Source organism: Schistocerca nitens, chromosome 2, assembly GCF_023898315.1.
Source record: "Schistocerca nitens isolate TAMUIC-IGC-003100 chromosome 2, iqSchNite1.1, whole genome shotgun sequence".
In the NCBI taxonomy this organism is placed as follows: domain Eukaryota; kingdom Metazoa; phylum Arthropoda; class Insecta; order Orthoptera; family Acrididae; genus Schistocerca; species Schistocerca nitens.
The window spans coordinates 195,870,270-195,894,401 of NC_064615.1; the positions used below are offsets into that span (position 1 = coordinate 195,870,270).

The 24,132-nt window shown below is 47.4% G+C and overlaps 1 protein-coding gene across 1 annotated transcript in view; it reads right to left on the reverse strand.

Moving 5' to 3' along the window:
* Window positions 1–24,132, reverse strand: part of LOC126234918 (uncharacterized) — a 128,572-nt gene that overhangs the window by 64,883 nt on the left and 39,557 nt on the right. Inside the window, exon 2 of the mRNA XM_049943658.1 lies at window positions 9,793–10,013. Within this exon, the coding sequence (XP_049799615.1) occupies window positions 9,793–10,013 (221 nt within the window). The remainder of the gene's footprint in view (window positions 1–9,792; window positions 10,014–24,132) is intronic.

The window sequence follows — 24,132 nt, forward strand, 5'->3', positions numbered from 1 at the left end:
CGGTAATTTTCACATCTGTCAACGCCTGCTTTCTTTGGTGTTGGAATTATTATATTCGTCTTGAAGTCTGAGGGTATTTCGCCTGTCTCATACATTTTGCTCACCTTTAGACTTAGAACTACTTAAACCTAACTAACCTAAGGACATCACACACACCCATGCCCGAGGCAGGATTCGAACCTGCGACCAGAGCAGCAGCACAGTTCCAGACTGAAGCGCCTAGAACCGCTCGGCCACAGCTGCCGGCCACATGCCTGTCACTTGCTGGTCTGTGAATCTTACTGGCCACGGTAGTAACTCAGTAGCACACAGACATTCCGCAGAGAGTCCTGCCTTGTGTGGACAAACATTGTCCTGCTGAAAAATGGCATGAGAGATAACATATGCCGATGCAGCAAGTCTGTCTCTGACCTGAAACTATATTCGAAGACTCCTCACACCATGATGCCAGAAGTAAGACCGCTGTGCCCCACCCAAATACTGGAAGGATAAAAGCCATACGCGCCGATGATAGCCATCTTGGGCAGTGCAGAACCACGGATCATCGTGGAACACAATCCTACGCCGTTTGTCAGCAATTCAAGCTTCCCGTTCACGGTACCGCTCCAAACACAGGTGTTCGTATTTTGGCGTTAACGGCAGCCTATCACAGTAACTCACATCAACCAGTGCTGCGTAACTGCATAGAATGTGCAGGGAGTCCATTACTTTTTCTTGGATGGTAGGCACAGATGTGACAGATTACGACTTACTTGGTGCACAATACGGCATTCCTCTTTTGCGTTGATCATACCTGGTCGACCCCAATCTCGTCGACGAATATGCCTGCCCTCGTGTATCCGTGCAGTCCAACATCAGCCAACAGTCATACCCGAATCCCCCACACATCAGGATATTGTATGATTCACCCAGCTGGCCAAATGGAGACCTGCAATAAGGCACCTTTTCTGTCAGGTACTGATAACGCTGTCTCATACGAGTATGCGGCATATCCGTGTCCTAAACAGCGACCACTCAACATCTGACGCTGTTCACGTCTCTTGAATACCATACTATGCCAGGTTTTATTTATTTAATAGCACGGTTAGGGTCCCCCGTCAGGCAGTCCATTCGCCGGGTGCTGGTCTTTCAATTTGACTCCCCTTCGGCGACCTGCAGTCGATGAGGGTGATAGGATGATGATGAGGACAGCACAACACCCAGTCCCTGGGCGGAGAAATTCCCCGACCCAGCCGGGATTCGAACCTGGGCCCAGAGGATTGATAATCTGTCACTCTGACCATTCAACTACCAGGGGTAGACGACTATGCCTGGTAATGGCAACAAACATGAACACCACTATTGCACTAAGGTGGTGGTTCTGCCTGTGACAGAGAATTATAATTTTGATTACTTACATACCTGCCGATGGTGTGCACTAAGTTATATGGACCTCCGACCATGTCATCTGATTGCTTCACTATTTTTGTCAGGCAGTGTAATTAAATAAACAAGAGATTAGAAGCCACTTTTGAATATTTCTTATTGCTGTAAGTGCACTGACCGGAAAAAATGTCGCAACACCAAGAAAGATTTGTACAACATAAATGACACCTGGTAGGCGTGTTTCCAAATATCAAAGATGATGTCGGTTTAAATTTCGCTCCGGTCGCATAAGAGAGGCGCTACATCTCCATTATGAGGATGCAAATCAGGTTTGTTTTAAATACATGCAGTAACGGTCGTGAACATTAGTTACCTTTGAGATGGAACGGGCAGAGCTGACTTTAGTCAAGAATGCCTTTAAGGCGACAAAGGCGCTATTGCCAACCCTCACTGAGTATGAACGGCGTCGTGTAACAGGGCTTCGAGAAGCGGAATTTTCCTTCTGAGATACTTGACAGGAGTGTAGGCATTGTACGTGACTACTGGCAGTGGTGGTCCGAGAATGTGCTGTTGTAAAAAGACCGGGCGCCGGAGGGCCATGTGGCACTACCGAGAGCCACGAATATCGTGTTCGGTGTTTGGCCCTGGCGCATCGTACTGTATCTGCAGCAGCAATATGAGCAGAAGCTGGCACCACAGTGACACAACAAACTCTTACAAACTGCTTACGTGAAGGACAGCTCCGAGCCAGACACCCTGTAGCGCGCATTCAACCGACCACAAACGACTGCTATTTTCGACTTCAGTGATGTCAGGCGAGAGCTCATTGAAAAACAGGCGAGAACTTAAGAAACGGAATTCAGATTTCGAAAGGGTCGCTCTGCTGAGAGAGTTGTTTATACATTTATTGTTTTTGTTGATATGGTCTTCAGTCAGAAGACTCTTTTGATGCAGCGCTCCACGCTACTTACTCCCGTAATTTTTTCTTCTGAGATGCTTTTCTTGCCATTACCTTTCTCAATTTCATATCCTCCCTGCTTCAGCCATCATAAGTTACTTTACTGTCCAAATAGCAGAACTCATCTACTACTTTTAGCGTCTCGTTTGCTAATCTAATTGCCTCGGCATCGCCTGATACAGGGTGACACACGGGAGACGGACGGTTTTTAATGAAATAATACTCAGCCAAATTTAAAATTAATGCATGTTTATTTACACAGAATTGAAGCTCATTATTTGCCATTTTAGTTAACAAAGTTATTTGTGAAAAATAATGTCGTCAAGGTGATGTCCATCATTTAGAATGCAGGACTAAAGTCTCTTCTCAAAATCCTCCATCACACGGACTAAAATCTCTGCAGGGATGGCAGCAATATCTTGAATGATTGCATTCTTCAACTAGTCCAAATTTCGTGGTTTTTGGTTATAGACACAGTTCTTAAGGTACCTCCACAGAAAAAAGTCACATACTAACAAGTTGGGAGACCTGGGAGGCCAAGGAACATTGCCAAAACGTGAGATGATCCGGCCAGGGAACATGCACCTAAGAACTGTCATTGAAGTGTTTGCAGTGTGCGATGTTGCCCCATCCTGCTGGAACCAAACGCGTTTTAAAGGGATTCGTCGTCTTCTTAGTTCTGCTTTCAAGAATGTTTCAAGCACACGAATGTAACGAACCGAATTAACAGTAACTGTGGCCCCGTTCTCTTCAAAAAAATAAGGTCCAATAATGCCAACAGAGCCAAGAGCACACCAGACTGTTACTTTTTCTGAGTAGACGCTGGTGGAGAAAGTGTGGGTGGTCTGGAGCCCAGTAACGTAGGTTTTCACGGTCCGGTTTAAACGAAAATGAGCTTCATCGCTCATCAGTAATATTTCATTTTTATTCGATTCCAAAATCACTCGCATTCTGTAAGCGATGTCTTCGCATTCAGCAAAATCAGTTTCCTTAAGTTCTCGGACAATGAGCATTTTGTAGGGATGGAATTTTAATTCTTTATGCAAAATTCGTCTAACCGATTCACGATTGATTCGTAACTCACTGGCACGACGTCTAGCTGACCGTCCTGGGCTTCTGACTGCCGCTCGCCTTACCCTTTCAACGCCGGCCGCAGTGGTCTCGCGGTTCTAGGCGCGCAGTCCGGAACCGTGCGACTGCTACGGTCGCAGGTTCGAATCCTGCCTCGGGCATGGATGTGTGTGATGTCCTTAGGTTAGTTAGGTTTAAGTAGTTCTAAGTTCTAGGGGACTAATGACCACAGCAGTTGAGTCCCATAGTGCTCAGAGCCATTTGAACCATTTTACCCTTTCAACATTTTCTGGTGTCGTTACTCTGCGTCTCGGGCCAGGATGCTTCTTATCCAGTATGTTTCCAGTTGATCTGAAGTTTTTCACCCATCTGAGGATTATGTTACAGCTCGGAACAGCTCCATGTCGACCGAAATTAAACCGCGCACGAAACAATCGCTGCGCAGCAATAATAGACTCACCACTTTTCACGAAACTGTCACAGACAAACACTGGACGTTGCAAGCCCCACTGTTCCATAGTGACTGAGTAAATGAAATGGCGTCTGGTGTGGATCAGAACTATCCCCACCGCGACCACCTCCCACCACCGCGCCCTCAGTACTACGCAGTTCAAAACCGTCCGTCTCCTGTGTGCGTATGTCACTCTGTGTAAGCCGAGTACATTCTCCTTTCATGACACAGCCGGTTCTGTTCACTGCACATCCAAGTCTTTTGCTGTCTCTGACAGATTTACAATGTCATCAGAAAACTGCAAAGTTTTTATTTCTTCTCCCTGAACTTTAATTCCCTATAGAGCTTACGTTCTACCAGCCGGTGATATGCATTGCTTTGATATCCTTTAAAAAATCTGAGGAAGCCTTAACCAGGCTAAACGCGTTATTTGTACAAAAATAGCTTTGCAAGCAGGACTGTCTCATTGTACGATCTTTAATTATCTATTCCAAATATCTCCTTACTTTCCTTCACAGATTCCTCAATGTACAGAGTGAATAACATTGGTGGTAGGCTACAACCCTGTCTCATTCCCTTTTCAACCACCAACCACTGCTTCGCCTTCATACCTCTCGACTCTTATAATTGCCCTCTGGTTTCTGTATATGTCGTAAATAACCTTCGTCTCCCCACATTGTGCCACTGCTACCTTCAGAATTTTAAAGAATGTTTCTCAATCAACATTATCAAAATCTTTTTCCAAATCTAAAAATGCTAAAAACGTCGATTTGCCTTTCCTTAACCTACCCTCTAAGAGGAGCCGCAGGGTCAGTATTGCCTCGCTCATTCCACATTTTTTCCGGAATCCAAACTGATCTTTCCCGCGGTCGGCTTCTACCAGTTTTTCCATTCTTCCGCAAATATTTCGGGTCCAGGTTTTGGAATCATGAGTTATTAAAGTGATAGTTTGGTAATACTCACACCCTCAGCAACTGCTTTATTTGAGATTGGAATCATTACATTCCTTTTCGCCTGTCTTGTACATTTGAGTTCCAGGTGGAAGAGTTTTGTTGTGGCTGGCTCTCCCAAGGAAATCAGTAGTTTCGAAGGAATGGCGTCTACTCCCGGGGCCTTGTTTTGACTTAGACATTTCAGAGCTTTCTCAAATTCTTCTCGCAGTATCGTATCTGCCACCTCTTCTTCTTCTACTTCCCTTTCTCTAATGTTGCCTTCAAGTTCGTTTCCCTTGTAGAGCCCCTCTATATACTCCTTCGACCTTTCAGCTTTCCTTTCTTTGACTTGTACTGATTTTCCATCTCAGCTCTTGACATTCATAGAGCTAATTTTCTTTTCTCCAAAGGCCCCTTTAATTTTCCTGTAGGTGGCATTTATTTTTCTCCTAGTTATGAATGTTTCTATAGACTTCCGTTTATCCTCTAGCCAATCCTCGTTGTCCTTTTTTCGCTTCCTGTTAATCATATTTTTTAGATGTTTGTATTCCCTTTCGCCTGCTTCATTTGCTACATTTTTATATTTTCTCCTTTCATTAGTTAAATTCATTATTTCCTGTGATTTTCAAGGATTTACCCTAGGTCTTGTCTTTTTACCTATTTGATCCTCTGCTGCGTTCACTATTTCGTCTCTCCTGGCTACCCATTCGTCTTCTACTGTATTCCTTTCCCCTGTTTCAGTCAATCGTTGCTTAATGCTTCGTTCGAAACTCTTACCGACGTCTGGTTCTTTCATCTACATCTACATCGTTACTCTGCAGTTCACGTAAGTGCCTGGCAGAGGGTTCATTTAACCATTTTCATACTACTTCTCTACCATTCCACTCTCGAATGGCGCTTGGGAAAAAGGAACACATAAATCTTTCCATTCGAGCTCTGATTGCTCTTATTTTATTTTGATGATCATTTCTCCCTACGTAGGTGGGTGTCAACAAAATATTTACGCATTCGGAAGAGAAAGTTGATGATTGAAATTTCGTAAATAGATCTCACCGCAAAGAAAACCGCCTTTGTTTCAGTGACTGCCACCCCAATTCGCGTATCATATCAGTGACACTCTCACCCCTATTGTGCGATAACACGAAACGAGCTGCCCTTCTTTGAACTTTTTCGATGTCCTCCGTCAATCCTACCTGGTAAGGATTCCACACCGCCCAGCAATATTCCAGCAGATGATGGACAAGTGTAATGTAGGCTGTCTCTTTAGTGGGTTTGTCGCATCTTCTAAGTATTCTGCCAACAAAGCGCAGTCTTTCGCCTTCCCCACAATATTATCTACGTGGTCTTTCCAATTTGAGTTGCTCGTAATTGTAATTCCTAGTTATTTAGTCAAATTGACAGCCCTTAGATTTGTGCGATTTATCGTATACCCAAAATTTATCGGATTTCTTTTAGTACCCATGTGGGTGACCTCGCTCTTTTCTTTTTTTGTGCCAATTGCCACTTTTGGCTCCATACAGAAGTTCTCTCTAGAGCATTTTGTAATTGGAATTGATCATCTGATGATTTTACTAGACGGTACATTACAGCGCCATCTGCAAACAATCTAAGGGGGCTGTTCAGACTATCACTAGATCATTTACGTAAATCAGGAACAGCAGAGGGCCTCTGACACTACCTTGCGGAACGCCAGATATCACTTCTGTTCTACTCGATGATTTACCGTCTATCACTGCGAACTGTGACCTCTCTGAGAGGAAATCACGAATCCAGTCACACGGCTGAGACGATACTCCATATGCACGCAATTTGATTAATAGTTGCTTGTGAGGAACGGTATCAAAAGCCTTCTGGAATTCTAGGAATATGGAATAGATCTGAGATCCCTTGTCGACAGCACTCATTACTTCATGGGAATAAAGAGCTAGCTGCGTTGCACAAGAATGATAATTTCTAAATCCTTGTTGGTTATGTATCAGTAAGTCATTTTGTTCAAGGTCGCTGGATGGACTTGGCACCACATCTGCTCACCTAATTGGGTAAATTCTGGGGGAGGGGAAGGGGTGAGGGGGAGGGGACGAGCTCTGAAGCCACGTTCAACAGCATCCCAGGTGTGTTCGATCGGGTTCAGATCTGGAAAGTTAGGGGACCAGCACATCAAACGGAACTCGCCACTGTATTCCTCGAACCACTCCATCACACTCCTGGCGTTGTGTCATGGCGCATTATTTTGTTTAAAAATACCACTGCCATAGGAAAACATGATCGTTATGAAGGGGTATACAAGTGTACCAGTGTACTATATTCCTAGGCCATCATGGTGGCTTACGCGAGCTCGATTGGAGTCTTGGATTCCCGCATGACTGTTCCACAGAACATAAATGGAGCAGTCGCGAGCTTGCCCCTGTCCCGCAGTGCAGGTGTCAAGGAGCTGTTCCCCTGGAAGACGACGGACCCGCCCCTTCCCATCGGCACGAGGAAGAAGGTATCAGACCATGCAACGCGGTGCCATTACGCTAACGTCCATTGCCGATCGTCCAGAGCCCATTTCAGTCGTAGTTGCCGATGTCGTGGTGTTAACATTGGCACATGCATGGGTCGTCAGCTGCGGACGCCCATCGTTAGGGGTATTCGGTGCGCTGTATGTTCAGACATACTTGCACTCTGGCCAGCATCCAAGCCGGCCGCTGTGGGCGAACGGTTCTAGGCCCTTCAGTTCGGAACCGCGCTGCTTCTACAGTCGCAGGTTCGAATCCTTCCTCGGACATTGATGTGTGTGATGTCCTTAGGTTAGTTAGGTTTAAGTAGTTCTAAGTCTAGGGGACTGATGACCTCAGATGTTATGTTCCATAGTGCTCAGAGCCATTTTGAACCAGCCTCGAAGTCTGATGTTAGTTCCTCCATAGTTCGCCGCCTGTCCTGTTTTACCAGTCTACCTACCTACGACGTCCGACTTCTGTAATGACGGGTGGTCAGCCCAACCCCACGACGCGACGTGTGGATGTGGTTTCACCTTGGTTTCGTCATGTGTTGAAGACACTCACCACAGCACTCCTCGAACACCGAACAAGTTGTATAGTTTCCGAAATGCTCGTGCCTGGCCTCAAGGGTATCACAATCTGGCCTCGGTCAAAGACAGATAGCGCCTTCCACATTCAACACCCGGGCAGCACGCTCACTGATACAAGGGTCACTCCAAAAGAAATGCACACTATTTTTGTAAAAATACAGTTTTCATTCTGCATGTGTGAAAGTTTTACAGTGTGTAGATACATCCTTCCTGATTGTTTTGCGGGCCGGAGTGGCCGTGCGGTTCTAGGCGCTACAGTCTGGAGCCGAGCGACCGCTACGGTCGCTGGTTCGAATCCTGTCTCGGGCATGGATGTGTGTGATGTCCTTAGGTTAAGTTCTAGGCGACTGATGACCCCAGAAGTTAAGTCGCATAGTGCTCAGAGCCATTTGAACCATTTTGAACCTGCTCGTTTTCAAACTTAATTCAACCTGTTCCCGTGAGTGGCGCCGTCACAGCATGTCTTCAAGATGGCTGCTACACTTGACGTTCGTCAGAAGCAACGTGCTGTCATAGAATTCCTGTACTGTGAAAACGAGACAGTGGGAAATATCCACAAGAGGTTGAAAAAGGTGTATGGAGATGCTGCTGTCGATCGCAGTACAGTTAGTCGGTGGGCAAGCAGGTTACGTGATGGAAGCGGGCACGGCAATATTGAGGATTGGTGAATGCTGACAGACGTATCACAGTGAACGAATTGTCACGCTACGTTGGGACAGGGGAAGGAAGTGTTTGCAGAATACTGAGAGTGATGGCGTTAAAAATGGTTCGTGGCAGGTGGGTTCCCAGGATGTTGACAGTGACTCCCAAAGAAACAAGAAAAACGGTATGCAGCGAACTTTTGGAACAGTACAAGAATGGTGGAGATGAATTGTGACAGGTGATGAAACATGGCTCCATCATTTTTCACCAGAGGCGAAGAGGCAACCAATGGAGGGGCATCATGCAAATTCACCCAAGAAAAAAATTCCAAACCACACCTTCTGCTGGAAAAGTTATGGCTACGGTGTTTTTCGATTCCGAAGGACTCTTGCTTGTGGACATCATGCGAAGTGGAACCACCATAAATTCTGATGCGTATGTGACGACACTGAAGAAACTTAAAGCTCGACTGAGTCGTGTTCGACCACATCGGCAAAAACAGGATGTTTTGCTGTTCCACGACACTCCACGGCCACATGTCAGTCAAAAAACCACGGAAGCGATCACAAAATTCGGATGGACAACACTGAAACACCCGCCTTACAGTCCTGACCTGGCTCCATGTGACTATCATCTCTTTGGGAAACTGAAAGACTCTCTTCGTGGAACAAGGTTTGAAGATGATGACTCCCTTGTGCACGCTGCCAAACAGTGTCTACAACAGGTTGGTCCAGAATTTTACCGTGCGGGTATACAGGCGCTGGTTCCAAGATGGCGTAAGGCAGTTGAGAGGGATGGAAATCATGTGGAGAAATGTAAAGACTTTCAAATATGTAGAATAAATGATGGATTTTAAAAAAAATAGTTATCATTTCTTTTGGAGTGACCTTCGTACTAGATACATCGTGTTTGTGTGTGTGTGTGTGTGTGTGTGTGAGTAGTAGTCAATCCTCGGCAGGTGACGTTGTTACTGGCTGAATGGATTTGTATCCATAGAAGGTCACTGGTCATACTGATCTGCATGATCAATGTATAACGGCACAGCTCGCTGCACCCGAAGAAGACGGCTTGATAGGTCGCTGAAATACCGTGAAGAAATATGGGACCAACGGCTCGGCAGAACACCCGAAAGAGGGCCATTAGCATAAACGACAGTCAAGAAACACAAGTTTGTGTTACGAAATGAGTGAGGCAGGGTTAAATATGGTCTAACTGGTACTTAAAGAAGCAGTCAAGGAAGTGAAATAAAATTTGGGAAGAGGAACAGAAATGCAGGCTTACAGTGCTGTGTTTCGCCGCTCACCTGTTCTCTGGCAACCAGAGCTGCTGCATCAGGCTGAACACTTTGCAGTAGGGCCCTTGCTTCCAGACGGAAGTGTTCTGCAAGTCCTTCCCACTCACGTCAAACAAATCGTGTATGATCACGTCGGGCATAGAGTTGCGCCCTTTAGCGTGTTCCAACTCTTCCGGACGCGCATCGCAAGCGATTATCTTCGTGCCTTCAGGGACCCGCGGCGCCAAGAACTGTGAGCATAAAACAGTAAGATTATTGAGGTATTCACATCTACATCTACATAGAAGCCACCTTACGGTGAGTGGTGGAGGGTACTTTGTGTACCAGTGCACTTCCCCCTTCTTCCTGTTCCAGGCGCGTATGGTCAGAGGAAAGAACGACAGTCGATAAGCCTCCGTGTGGGCTCGAATCACTCGAATCTTCGCGAGATGAACCTAGGATGAGGCGATATATTCGTTGACACTTCTGGGAACGTGCTCTCTCGGGACTTTAACAGTAGACCATCAAGTGTTGCTCAGCGCCTCTCTTATAGCATTTGCCACTGGAGTTGGCTAAACACCTCCATGACGCTTTCGATCTTAATAAACGAACCAGCAACAAAACGTGCTGCTCTTGTCTGGAGCTTCTACACTACTGGCCATGAAAATTGCTACACCACGAAGATAACGTGCTACAGACGCGAAATTTAACCGACTGGAGGAAAATGCTGTGATATGCAAATGATTAGCTTTTCAGAGCATTCACACAAGGTTGGCGCCGGTGGCGACACCTACAACTTGCTGACGTGACAGAAGTTTCTGTTATATCCTAGCCAGTAATGCCAACCGAGCCCGCTGCCAAAAAGGTTGGCAGCATCAAAGTCCGGACGCCGTCCGCATAAGCAGCGCCAGCGATACAGGAAATCGCCGCAAGTCTGCGCGCGCCACCGCTGGCTTCTGGCTTCTTAAGCGCTGGAGTCGCGAGCGCTAGGACAGTTCTGTATTCGCCGCTCAGTTGTGTACTCGCCACCGAATTGTGTACTCGCTAGTCAGTTGTGTGTTCATCGCAGCAGATTTGTTGTTTGTCGTCAGCCGACGCTGACCAAGCCGCTCCGACTCGAACTAGACAGATTTCTGTAGACCATGTTCACCACTGTGTTCTGTGTCGTCGTTAATAAAGATAAGTACCGACTTTCATTTAATCCGAGTGTTTGGGTTTTCATCCTTCTGTTCACTGTTCCAGCGGACCGGTCGGCCCGCTATTAAAAGTGTGGCGGTGACTTCGTAGGCCGTTTCTACAGCGAAGTGTTGTCGCTACGAAGGCCGTCACAAAACTGGCGACGAGGACTTCCGAACTCGTGTGCAGGGCTGGTTCAACTTGTTTCTTGAGATAGAATTTTGGGGGCTGGTTTAATTTGTGTTCACTATGTCTACCGAATTACAACAGTTGATCTTGTTACAGAGTCAGCAAATACAAAGTCTGGTGGAAGCAATCGCCAAACAAGCGGCTAATCCACCACCACACAAGGAACAAGCACAGGCAGCACCGCCTTTTCGTGCTTTTGAGGCATCACGAGAGGAATGGCAAGAATATTTCGCGCAGTTGCAGGCGCACATGTCAGTCTACAAAATCACAGGTAATGAGCGGCAGCTTTATTTAATTTCCACTGCAGGCGTGGAAGTCTATCGACTACTTTGTAAGTTGTTCCCGGAATCCAAGCCAGAAGCTTTAGACTATGACGTTGTTGTTACCAAGCTTGCTGAGTATTTCGAGTCGCGAGTTCATGTGGCAGCGGCCAGATTCAAGTTCTTCAGATTAAATAAACTGCCACATCAATCTAATAAACAGTGGTTAACAGATTTACGGGGCCTCACCCGTCAGTGCCGATTTAATTGTGTGTGTGGAGCTTCCTACAGTGATGTCATGTTACGAGACGCTATTACTCAAAACATTGCAGATTCTCGTATTCGTGCTGCTATCTTAAAGTTGCCTGACCAGTCGTTTGAAGCCCAAGATACTTTTGACTATGCTGAGTGTGAGTTAGATCAGCCATGTATTTCTCAAATTGCCTGTGCTAAGCAAGTTATGTCACGCCCGCGGCCCCACCGGCAGAGTCAGACTGTAAACACTAGCCGGCCGCGTCATGTTAAACACATTCGTCAGCCGCGTGTGCAAAATGATAGAGTTAAGTCTTGCCCTAAGTGTGTTCTTGCTCATCCTCGTGAACGTTGCCCGTTAAGAAACGCGGTTTGTCACTTTTGTCAAAGGAAAGGACACATCCAGACTGTTTGTTTGCGTAAACGCAAGAACAATTCTAGTGCTGCCCAGCCCATGGATATTCATGTTCTTCAAAGCCAGCCCGCCCAGAAGGTCGCGTTTAAAGACTCTTCCACGGTTCGTGTGGGTAATAAACTTGTTCGCAATAAGCCACCCACCCAGCCCTCTGCTATGCGACCCGAGCGTAATTCAAACGCTGTAACAAGTAATGTACAGACTGCAAGTGAAGCGGGAGTTGTTGTTCCACCCGCCCAACCCACGAGTTGTCGTAAGCAGCGAACACGCGCTAAACGCGCTGATTTTGTGTCTTCCGCCTCCGCTGCACCGATCCAGAGGCAGTGTAATAAACTATTTGTGAAGCTACGCATCCAGGATAAGACCTTCAATTTTCAATTAGACACTGGTGCGTCTGTGACTCTCATAAATAGTGCTACGTATGCGGCTATCGGCCGCCCTAAACTTTCAGCGGCAAAACATTCTTTGGCTACTTATAGTGGCGAACACATTCCTGTGTTAGGTGTATGTAGCGTGCCAGCCACATTCCGGGGCAACACAAAAACAGTTTCATTCACAGTGCTCCGCGCTACAGACAGTGTAAACATTTTCGGATTAGACTGTTTTGACTTGTTTGGCCTGTCTATCCAAGACAATGTGTTGCAACTTAATTCTGTTGTTGTTCCTCAAGACAGCATAACCGATTTGTGTAAACGATACAGCGACATATTTAAAGACGAACTAGGTTGTGCTGCGAACTTTGCCGTTCATATTACGTTAAAAGATAATGCTCAGCCTCGATTTTTTCGTGCTCGTCCAGTGCCTCACGGCCTCCGGGCACCTGTAGAAGATGAACTTCGTCGTTGGCAAAACAACGGTGTTATTCAACCCGTTTCAGCGAGCCAGTGGGCTTCTCCCTTAGTTCTTATAAAGAAACCGTCTGGCACGTTACGTTTGTGTGCTGATTTTAAGTCGACAGTTAATCCTCAGACTGTCATTGATTCTTTTCCTTTGCCTAGACCGGACGAGCTGATGGATAAGTTAGGGGAAGCTCGTTTCTTTTCCAAAATTGATCTCCGTGAAGCATATTTGCAATTGCCCCTCGACGAGCAATCACAACAGTATTTTGTCATAAACACGTCGTTGGGGTTGTTCCGTTTTCTGCGTTTGCCTTTTGGTTGTGCGTCAGCTCCAGCTGTTTTTCAGCGTTTTTTGTCCCAACTTTTGGCTAATGTGCCGTCGTGTTGCAACTATTTAGACGATATTGTTGTGTCCGGTCGGACGCCTGCTGAACATTTTCGTAATTTGGAGTGTTTGTTTACAGTGTTGTCTCAGGCAGGCCTACGTTGCAACATCGATAAATGTTCATTTTTCCTTACGGAGATAGAGTATCTGGGACATGTTATTAATGCTCAAGGCATTCATCCCTCCCAGTCACATTTAGCAGCTATTCGTGATTTGCCCGCCCCTCGCAATCTGCATGAATTGCAAGCAGTTCTTGGCAAATTGACATATTATATTAGGTTTATACCTAATGCATCACAGATTGCTGCACCGTTGCATCGTCTCCGCCGTAAGAATGTTCCGTTTGTGTGGTCAGCTGATTGCCAATCAGCCTTTCAGCAGCTTAAAGAGGCTTTATTGAATGATCGTTGTCTGGTCCATTACGACCCTAACAAGCCTCTGGTGTTAGCTTGTGATGCCTCTTCTTTCGGCCTCGGTGCTGTGTTGTCTCACCGAGTCGGTAACACCGAACGTCCTATTGCGTTCGCATCTAAATTGCTAAACAAAGCTCAGTGTAATTATAGCCAATTGGACAAGGAAGCGTTGGCTATTGTGTTCGGTGTCACAAAATTCCATCACTACCTCTATGGTAGACCATTCTATTTGGTAACAGATCACAAGCCCCTGACGTCACTGTTTCATCCGTCTAAACCAGTTCCTCAGCGGACAGCTCAGACTACAACGTTGGGCTCTTTTGTTATCACAATACCAGTATGAGATACTGTATCGCCCTACAGCTCAGCATGCAAACGCTGACGCGCTTTCTAGATTGCCGATTGCTGCGGATGATGTCTTCGATTCCTCTGACGACTCTTGCCATCAGATTGACGCCGATGAGCATCAATCCCTCCGGGATTTTCCGATTGATTATCGTCAGGTGGCACGTGAGACAGCTACGGATCCTCATCTGAGTTTACTATTACGTTTTGTTCAACGTGGTTGGCCGTCCAAGGCAAAGGACATATCGGATCCTGTGGTTCGTCGCTATTATCCGCAACGTCATCTGTTGTCTGTTTCGCACGGAGTTTTGCTGTTACGCACCGAGAATGACCAGCTTCGTGTAGTGGTTCCCCAAGTGCTCCAATCCAAGGTCCTCGACTTGTTGCATCAAGGTCATTGGGGAGTGGTCCGCACCAAGCAGCTTGCCCGCCGTCATTGTACATGGATCGGCATTGATAAGCAGATTACGCAGATGTCTACAGATTGTTCGACGTGTGCCGAACACCAAGCTGCTCCGCCTCAACGCTATTTTGAGTGGGCACGCCCTGCCGGTTCCTGGCAGCGAGTACATATTGATTTCGCTGGTCCATATTGGCCTTCTCGTTGGCTCATCGTGATAGATGCATTTAGTAATTTTCCGTTTGTTGTGCCCATGCAGTCTACAACGTCTGCACAAACTATACAGGCGTTGACTTCAATTTTTTGTATTGAGGGTCTTCCAGAAGTTTTAGTGTCTGACAATGGTCCACAATTTACCTCTGCTGAATTTGAAAGTTTTTGTTCTGCCAATGGCATTCGCCATGTTCTTACTCCGCCGTTCCACCCTCAATCGAATGGTGCAGCGGAACGTTTTGTACGCACATTCAAGGATCATATGGACCGCCTTCGTGCTACGCACTCTCGTCAGCAGGCCCTCATCACGTTCCTGTCGTCGTACCGGACCACGCCACGCGACGGCCCATCGCCTGCGGAGCTTCTCCACGGCCGTCGTCATCGCACCCTACTACGGTTGTTGCACCCCCCGGATCGACCCGCCGCTTCTGAGCATCGCACGCGTTTTCAGCGCAACGACGCCGTATTTTTCAGAGTTTATCACGGTCGCCGTCGTTGGGAACGTGGTACCGTGATAAGTGTCCAGGGTCACGGGTTTTATACTGTTCAAGGTGCTACTGGGGTGCATAGGAGGCATCAGAACCAGTTGCGCCGCGCTGGCCGCCCGGATTCTGCCGCTCGTTCTTTGTCCACAGATTTGGTCCGCGGCGGGTTCCAGCCGCGCCTTCCGACTTCGCTGCCGCCCCCAGGGCAGCAGCAGCAGCCGTCGCCGCTACCACGCCGACAGCCCGTCCCGTTGATGCCTCCCGCGCAGCTTCATCCGGGAGCGCCCCAGGTGGTCGCTCCGGCGCCTGCGGTCCCTCTTCGGTCGCCACCGCCTTCGGAGCTGATGGACGTCGACCCCTCAGCCTTCCCAAGCGGTGGCTGTGCAGCCTGTACTGCAGCCGCTTTCCTTGGGCACCCCCAAGGAGTCTGACACCGCAGCGCCTTGTCCGGCGCCCACTCAGCAGCCGTCGACGCAGCGTCAGGAGACGCTGCCTCTCTTCGTGGGTCCCGACGCCCCGTCGCGTCCAGTACCAGAAGCTGCGCCCGTGGTCACAGGCGTGCACCCTGACCTCGGTTTTCAGTCGGTGTTTCCCGAGGCCCCGCGCAGCCAATGCTGGGGTGCGGACCGGGGACTGCCACCGACAACAGTCTCCGCCCCGGTCTCTTCTGCTACGTCTGCGGCCAGACCCCTCCCCCGCCGTCGACGCTCGCCACGTCATTATTCAACGACGGTGCGGCGATTTGGGGGGGAGGAGTGTTATATCCAAGCCAGTAATGCCAACCGAGCCCGCTGCCAAAAAGGTTGGCAGCATCAAAGTCCGGACGCCGTCCGCATAAGCAGCGCCAGCGATACAGGAAATCGCCGCAAGTCTGCGCGCGCCACCGCTGGCGTCTGGCTTCTTAAGCGCTGGAGTCGCGAGCGCTAGGACAGTTCTGTATTCGCCGCTCAGTTGTGTACTCGCCACCGAATTGTGTACTCGCTAGTCAGTTGTGTGTTCATCGCAGCAGATTTGTTGTTTGTCGTCAGCCGACGCTGACCAAGTCGCTCCGACTCGAACTAGACAGATTTCTGTAGACCATGTTCACCACTGTGTTCTGTGTCGTCGTTAATAAAGATAAGTACCGACTTTCATTTAATCCGAGTGTTTGGGTTTTCATCCTTCTGTTCACTGTTCCAGCGGACCGGTCGGCCCGCTATTAAAAGTGTGGCGGTGACTTCGTAGGCCGTTTCTACAGCGAAGTGTTGTCGCTACGAAGGCCGTCACAAAAGTTTCCAACCGATTTCTCATACACAGACAGCAGTTAACCAGCGTTGCCTGCTGAAACGTTGTAGTGATGCCTCGTGTAAGGAGGAGAAATGAGTACCATCACGTTTCCGACTTTGATAAAGGTCGGGTTGTTGCCTATCGCGATTGCGGTTTATCGTATCGCGACATTTCTCCTCGCTTTGGTCGAGATCCAATGACTGTTACCAGAATATGGAATCCATGGGTTCAGGAGGGTAATACGGAACGCCGTCCTGGATCCCAAAGGCCTCGTATCACTAGCAGTCGACACGACAGGCATCTTATCCGCATGGCTGTAACGGATCGTGCAGCCACGTCACGATTCCTAAGTCAACAGATGGGGACGTTTGCAAGACAACAACCATCTGCACGAACAGTTAGACGACGTTTGCAGCAGCATAGACTATCAGCTCGGAGACCACGGCTGCGGTTACCCTTGACACTGCATCACAGACAGGAACGCCTGCGATGGTGTACTCAACGACGAACCTGGGTGCACGAATGGCAAAACGTCATTTTTTCGGATAAATCCAGGTTCTGTTTACAGCATCATGATGGTCGCATCCGTGTTTGGTGACATCGCGGTGAAGGCACATTGGAAGCGTGTATTCGTCATCGCCATACTGGCTTATCACCCGGCGTGATGGTATGGGGTGCCATTGGTTACACGTCTCGGTCACCTCTTGTTAGCATTGACGGCACTTTGAACGGTGGACGTTACATTTCAGATGTGTTAAGACCCGTGGCTCTACCCTTCATTCGATCCCTGCGAAACCCTACATTTCAGCAGGATAATGCACGACCGCATGTTGCAGGTCCTGTACGGGCCTTCCTGGATACAGAAAATGTTCGACTGCTGCCCTGTTCAGCACATTCTCCAGATCCCTGACCAATTGAAAACGTCTGGTTAATGGTGGCCGAACAACTGGCTCTCCACAATAAGCCAGTCCCTACGCTTGATGAACTGTGGTATCGTGTTGAAGCTGTATGGGCAGCTGTACCTGTACACGCAATCCAAGCTCTGTTTGACTCAATGCCCAGGCGTATCAAGGCCTTTATTACGGCCTGAGGTGTTTGTTCAGTGTACTGATTTCTCAGCATTTATACACCCAAATTGCGTGAAAATGTAGTCACATGTCAGTTCTAGTATAAAATGCTTGTCGAATGAATACCCGTTTATGATCTGCATTTCTTCTTGGTGTAGCAATTTTAATGGCTAGTTGTGTATATTTCCTCTGTCAGTTCTATGTGGTATGGATCCTGTACTGGCAAGTAATAGTCAAGTACTGGTCGAACGAGTGTTTTGTAAGCTACTTGCTTTGTCGATGGACCACATTTTTTGAGGACTCTTCCATTGAATCTCAGTCTGGCATCTGCCTTACCCAAGATTAATTTTATGTCGTCGTTTGGTTTCAAAAGGCTCCGTGCACAGACTCCTAGATATTTTATGGAAGTAACTGCTTCCAGTGATTGTTCTGCAATTGTGTAATCGTACAACAGAGGCTCTTATGTCTACGTATTCTCTATACGTTACATGTATTTATGTTGAGGATCAATGGCCTTCCGTGCAACAAGCGTCGATTCTCTGCAGGTCTTTCTCCTGCAATTACCTAGGGCGGCGACTTCTTTGTATACAACAGCATCGTCCGCGAAATGTCTCATCGAACTACCGAGGTTACCTACTAAACCATCTACGAGGGTAATCCCAAAAGTAAGGTCTCCTATTTTTTTTTATAAGTACATAGACCTGTTTATTTCTACAATAGTTTACATCAGTTTACAGCTTGAACATTTAGCTATTTTTCGACATAATCACCATTTCCGTCGATGCATTTTTGTAGACGATGTGGCAGTTTCTGTATGCCCATGTCATACCAGCTGGTCGCCATGCTGTTCAGAAAGTTATGAACCTCTTATTTCACCTCGTCTTCGGAGCTGAATCGCTGGGACCACAATTAACGCTGACAGGTACTGTGAGACTCTGAAAAAACTCAAACGGGCAATTCAAAACCGGATAAGAGGAATGTTGAGCAAGGACGTACACATTCGCCATGACAACGCTCGCCCACACATCGCTCGGCAAACCGTTGCTCTCCTGCAATAGTTTTAGTGGAACATAATCACCCACCCACCCTATAGTCCTGACTTGGCGCCCAGTGACTACCTGTTCCGTAGGGCAAAAGAACATTTGGCCGGAAAGCGATTCAGCTCCGACGACGAGGTGAAAGAAGAGGTTCATAACTTTCTGAACAGCATGGTGGCCAGCTGGTATGACATGGGCATACAAAAACTGCCACAGCGTCTACAAAAATGCGTCGACAGAAATTGTGATTATGTCGAAAAATAGCTAAATGTTCAAGCTGTAAACTGATGTAAACCATTGTAGAAATAAACAGGTCTATGTACTTATAAAAAAATAGGAGACCTTACTTTTTTGATTACCCTCGTATGTACATGTACATGGTAAATATTAATGGTCCTGTAACACTATACTGCAACTTGCCCGAAGTTACTCTCTGAAATTGACATACCGTGTTCTGTTTCCCAAAAACTCTTCAGTCCAATCACACAGTTGGTCTGATATTCCGTACTCTCGTACTTTGTTCGTTCGGTGACAGTGCGGAGTTGTATAGAAGCCTTCCGGAAGCCAAGGAACACGGTATCCACACGGACGCAGGCGCCTACTGCCTTCTGGGTCTCGTGTACGGACAGAGCGAGCTAGGTTTCACACAACTCATATTTTCGGAATCTAAGTTCGTTCCTACAGAAAAGAGTTTCGGTCTTCAGAAATGTCATAATACGCGATCATAAAACATATTTTGTAAGGTGGCGTTATTTTGCAACTTACAAATCGCGCTGACATCCAATACGACATAAGTAAGCCTCTTCAATGATAGGAAAGATAGGTTTGTGCTCGTTCAGTGAAAACGTGTATGTGGCTGACATCGTCTAGTACACTTAATTTATCGCATAATGTCTGCATCTTGGGTAACTGGGGAACAAGAAGAGCTGTGAAACTCGTCGTAGAATGGAACGACACAGGAAGCTCACACATCCATTCGGACAATAGGACGGCACAGCCGCTTCCGGTGCTAATCCCAGGACCTGTCCGTGAGCTGGACCACCTGCAAAACGGGTCTTTCATGGTTATGAGAATGTATATTAATTCACTTGATGGCTCCCGGCCACAGAAATCTGTTTTGATTTCATTTGACGTGGGAGCTGTAAACGAAGAGACCAGCAATATTACGAAGACACGAAACACATACACGGGTCACGTGGGAAAGGACCCCCCCCCCCCCCCCTATCACTCAGCTTGCTCTGCGCATGCGCGAAACTGGCAGCTTGGGCGCGCCGGAAAAATTTTTCCTGGTAGCATCTGGCTACTTGCTGCTACTGCTCATACGGCCTGGTCGGCCAAAAACACGTGGCAGCAGGGGTTTTCGCGTACTTTCCTACGGACATAGAAGGTTCGTTTGGGCAGTTACCAGACAGCGCCAGACAACTGGCTGTAATGAGCATGCGCAACTACGGTGACGTAGGCAGCCCGTGCTTGGTGCTTGCTCTGCTCATACCCTTTTCGTCGCATTTCTGGTGGAATTTCGTGCATGGTGGAGCATCACGTGACCATGTGCAGCCCTGAGGCATGTTGTTGAGAGGACATACAGAGTTGTATTTAGAGCAATTGTTTTAACATATTCCACCCAGATTAAGGGTGCAAATAAGGAAGCAGTTCTTTACAAAATATCATTTCAAAATTAGACTCCACAGCCCGAAGTACCATAACATTTTGCTATGGGGTGACTTTGACAGATTTTTTTTTAATTCGTACTCTGAAATATTGTTATGTAGCATTTCCAACAGGTTTACATCTACACAGCACTGCAAAAAGCTAGTAGGTTGGAACACAAATTTCTTGCAAAAAAAATAAATAAATAAAGGAACAGTTTATTCTGTAGGTTACAATGGCATTCTATAAATTTAAGACGTAAACACAAATTAAGAAATAACTTCAGGCCTAGAGGAAGTACTAGACAAGTGCCTTGTGATCGAAAAACACTTTCACAGAAGGCAGATTTGTAAAATTCTGCTACAGATGTCATTATATTTGAAACAAAATGTTTAGTTCAGAACTACTGACCAAATTTACCTACTTAGTCAGCTTCAAATAAATGTTTATGTATGTTCGTACGTATATAACATTAAGAGATCTTACAATGCCGTAAAATGAACAGGACATCAGAGACTACTCCAGCAGCGTCGGAATTTCGTAAACCACACTAAAATGCTTCATTTCGCTCTAATTGCACATTTCTATGTCCAGATGCACTCTGAAGTACCCAATATTCAGCTTTTCATGTGGTTTTCGTGATACCAATTTTCTTGGAGTCCCAGTACTGTATTCTCATGTTTGGTTCTTTACTATGGTATAATGAAAACTTGCACTTGAAACTGAACGAAGTTGAAAGTAGACAATAGTACGGAATGAAACACTTCGTTTCAAATAAACTAACTGCCTCAGCGGAAAAAAAATTAATAACAGCAAATTTCTCTACAAAACAGACAGAAATAGCTTCATTACGACATTAATGGTTGATTGCTAATAACGTGGAAATAATATAAAATCGGAAAATTGAAACTACTAACTTATTTTGATGTTTCATGGTTATAAGAATGTATATTAATTCACTTGATGGCTCCCGGCCACATAAATCTGTTTTGATTTCATTTGACGTGGGAGCTGTAAACGAAGAGACCAGCAATATTACGAAGAACCGAAACATATACACAAGTCGCGTGGGGAAGGAAATCCCCCCCACTATAACTCAGCTTGCTCTGCGCATGCGCGAAACTGGCAGCTTGGGCGCGCCAGAAAAAAATTTCCGGGTAGCATCTGGCTACTTGCTGCTACTGCTCATACGGCAAACAGCCACGCATCAAGTAGCCAGGAGCGGAAGGAAGGGACTGCTCATACTCGAATTCAGCGATGCGCATGCGCACGCGCACGAGCCCGCTGGCTACTGCTCATACGAACCTTCGAAAGAACTTCCAGAAACTTCGATCTGGATTCTAAACTGCGATTGGTCAGCGTTCAGAAACGAGCGCCTTCCGGAAAGATGATTCGCCACCCACATTCAAGGGGGAAAAGACTTTGAGCAGCGAAGGGAGAAGCGAGTCCTGACGCGGTCGTGGAACAGGAGAGTCGTCTTAGAGGTCCACGGCAGTTGACGGACGTCTTCGGCTGTAATTTTGGTGAAGTAAAATTTTGCTATTATCTCGCTGAGGCGAGAAGTTCTGCAGTTATAGCTTCTGACATAAAGGTGGAAAAGAAAATTGTGGTACGGTCTTATGGGACCAAACTTCTGAGGTCATCTGTCCCTAAGCTTACGCACTACTTAATCTAACTTAAACTAAATTAATCTAAGGACAACACACACACCCATGCCCGAGGGAGGACTCGTACCTCCGACTGGGATAGCCGCCCGGGCCATTACGGTGATCTTGCTTATGCACCGGCGTGTAGGAAAGTGAATCTACGTTGGTCAATCACGTGTTCTACTCCGTTCTGCACTGAAGTTTCAAACGGCTCATTGAGATAGTAGTTCCTTCTTGCTATTTAGTACAACTGGGGATGTCAGTTACTCCGCGCCTACTCACAGATCGCGAGTACATTACAGGGCAGAGCCAGACAGTTTAAGGGTCAATATTAATACAGGAAGAACCTGAGACTTGTAATTATTTTTTAGTGTCTTTAAATTATTTTTATGATGAATAAATGTGTTAAAATCACGGCATTTATCCTTTAGTAGATAGTATTTTCCCGTTGCAATTGTCGTTAAAAGGGGGACTGGATTTCGATTTTGTCGGCTTATCCTGACATTCTATCGTATCCACAGGATAAGATTAGGAAACGGGTAGGCTATCACATAACAATTTACACTCCTGGAAATGGAAAAAAGAACACATTGACACCGGTGTGTCAGACCCACCATACTTGCTCCGGACACTGCGAGAGGGCTGTACAAGCAATGATCACACGCACGGCACAGCGGACACACCAGGAACCGCGGTGTTGGCCGTCGAATGGCGCTAGCTGCGCAGCATTTGTGCACCGTCGCCGTCAGTGTCAGCCAGTTTGCCGTGGCATACGGAGCTCCATCGCAGTCTTTAACACTGGTAGCATGCCGCGACAGCGTGGACGTGAACCGTATGTGCAGTTGACGGACTTTGAGCGAGGGCGTATAGTGGGCATGCGGAAGGCCGGGTGGACGTACCGCCGAATTGCTCAACACGTGGGGCGTGAGGTCTCCACAGTACATCGATGTTGTCGCCAGTGGTCGGCGGAAGGTGCACGTGCCCGTCGACCTGGGACCGGACCGCAGCGACGCACGGATGCACGCCAAGACCGTAGGATCCTACGCAGTGCCGTAGGGGACCGCACCGCCACTTCCCAGCAAATTAGGGACACTGTTGCTCCTGGGGTATCGGCGAGGACCATTCGCAACCGTCTCCATGAAGCTGGGCTACGGTCCCGCACACCCTTAGGCCGTCTTCCGCTCACGCCCCAACATCGTGCAGCCCGCCTCCAGTGGTGTCGCGACAGGCGTGAATGGAGGGACGAATGGAGACGTGTCGTCTTCAGCGATGAGAGTCGCTTCTGCCTTGGTGCCAATGATGGTCGTATGCGTGTTTGGCGCCGTGCAGGTGAGCGCCACAATCAGGACTGCATACGACCGAGGCACACAGGGCCAACACCCGGCATCATGGTGTGGGGAGCGATCTCCTACACTGGCCGTACACCACTGGTGATCGTCGAGGGGACACTGAATAGTGCACGGTACATCCAAACCGTCATCGAACCCATCGTTCTACCATTCCTAGACCGGCAAGGGAACTTGCTGTTCCAACAGGACAATGCACGTCCGCATGTATCCCGTGCCACCCAACGTGCTCTAGAAGGTGTAAGTCAACTACCCTGGCCAGCAAGATCTCCGGATCTGTCCCCCATTGAACATGTTTGGGACTGGATGAAGCGTCCTCTCACGCGGTCTGCACGTCCAGCACGAACGCTGGTCCAACTGAGGCGCCAGGTGGAGATGGCATGGCAAGCCGTTCCACAGGACTACATCCAGCATCTCTACGATCGTCTCCATGGGAGAATTGCAGCCTGCATTGCTGCGAAAGGTGGATATACACTGTACTAGTGCCGACATTGTGCATGCTCTGTTGCCTGTGTCTATGTGCCTGTGGTTCTGTCAGTGTGATCATGTGATGTATCTGACCCCAGGAATGTGTCAATAAAGTTTCCCCTTCCTGGGACAATGAATTCACGGTGTTCTTATTTCAATTTCCAGGAGTGTATATAGTTAATGAGAGTAACGTACTCCTACTGGGGGACGTATAAGTTTCAGGGCGACTTCAGTGGCGTTAAAATATCCATGGCGCAAATTATCACTTGTACGTACTCATGGCATGTCTCCGCCATCAATAGCCGGTAGAAGAAGTGGAGGTACGATAGAATTTCAAATTTCTACAAAAGATTGACGTCCGAGAGGTAGGCCAGTAACTCGTGCGTCTATTCGACGACCCTTATTGAAAATGGGAGTGACTTATGCTTTTTTCTAATCACTAGGAATGCTTCGCTTCTTTTCATCCTTACGGTGCGCTGCTGTTAGAAGACAGGTAAGTTCTTTCGCGTAGTATGTGTAGA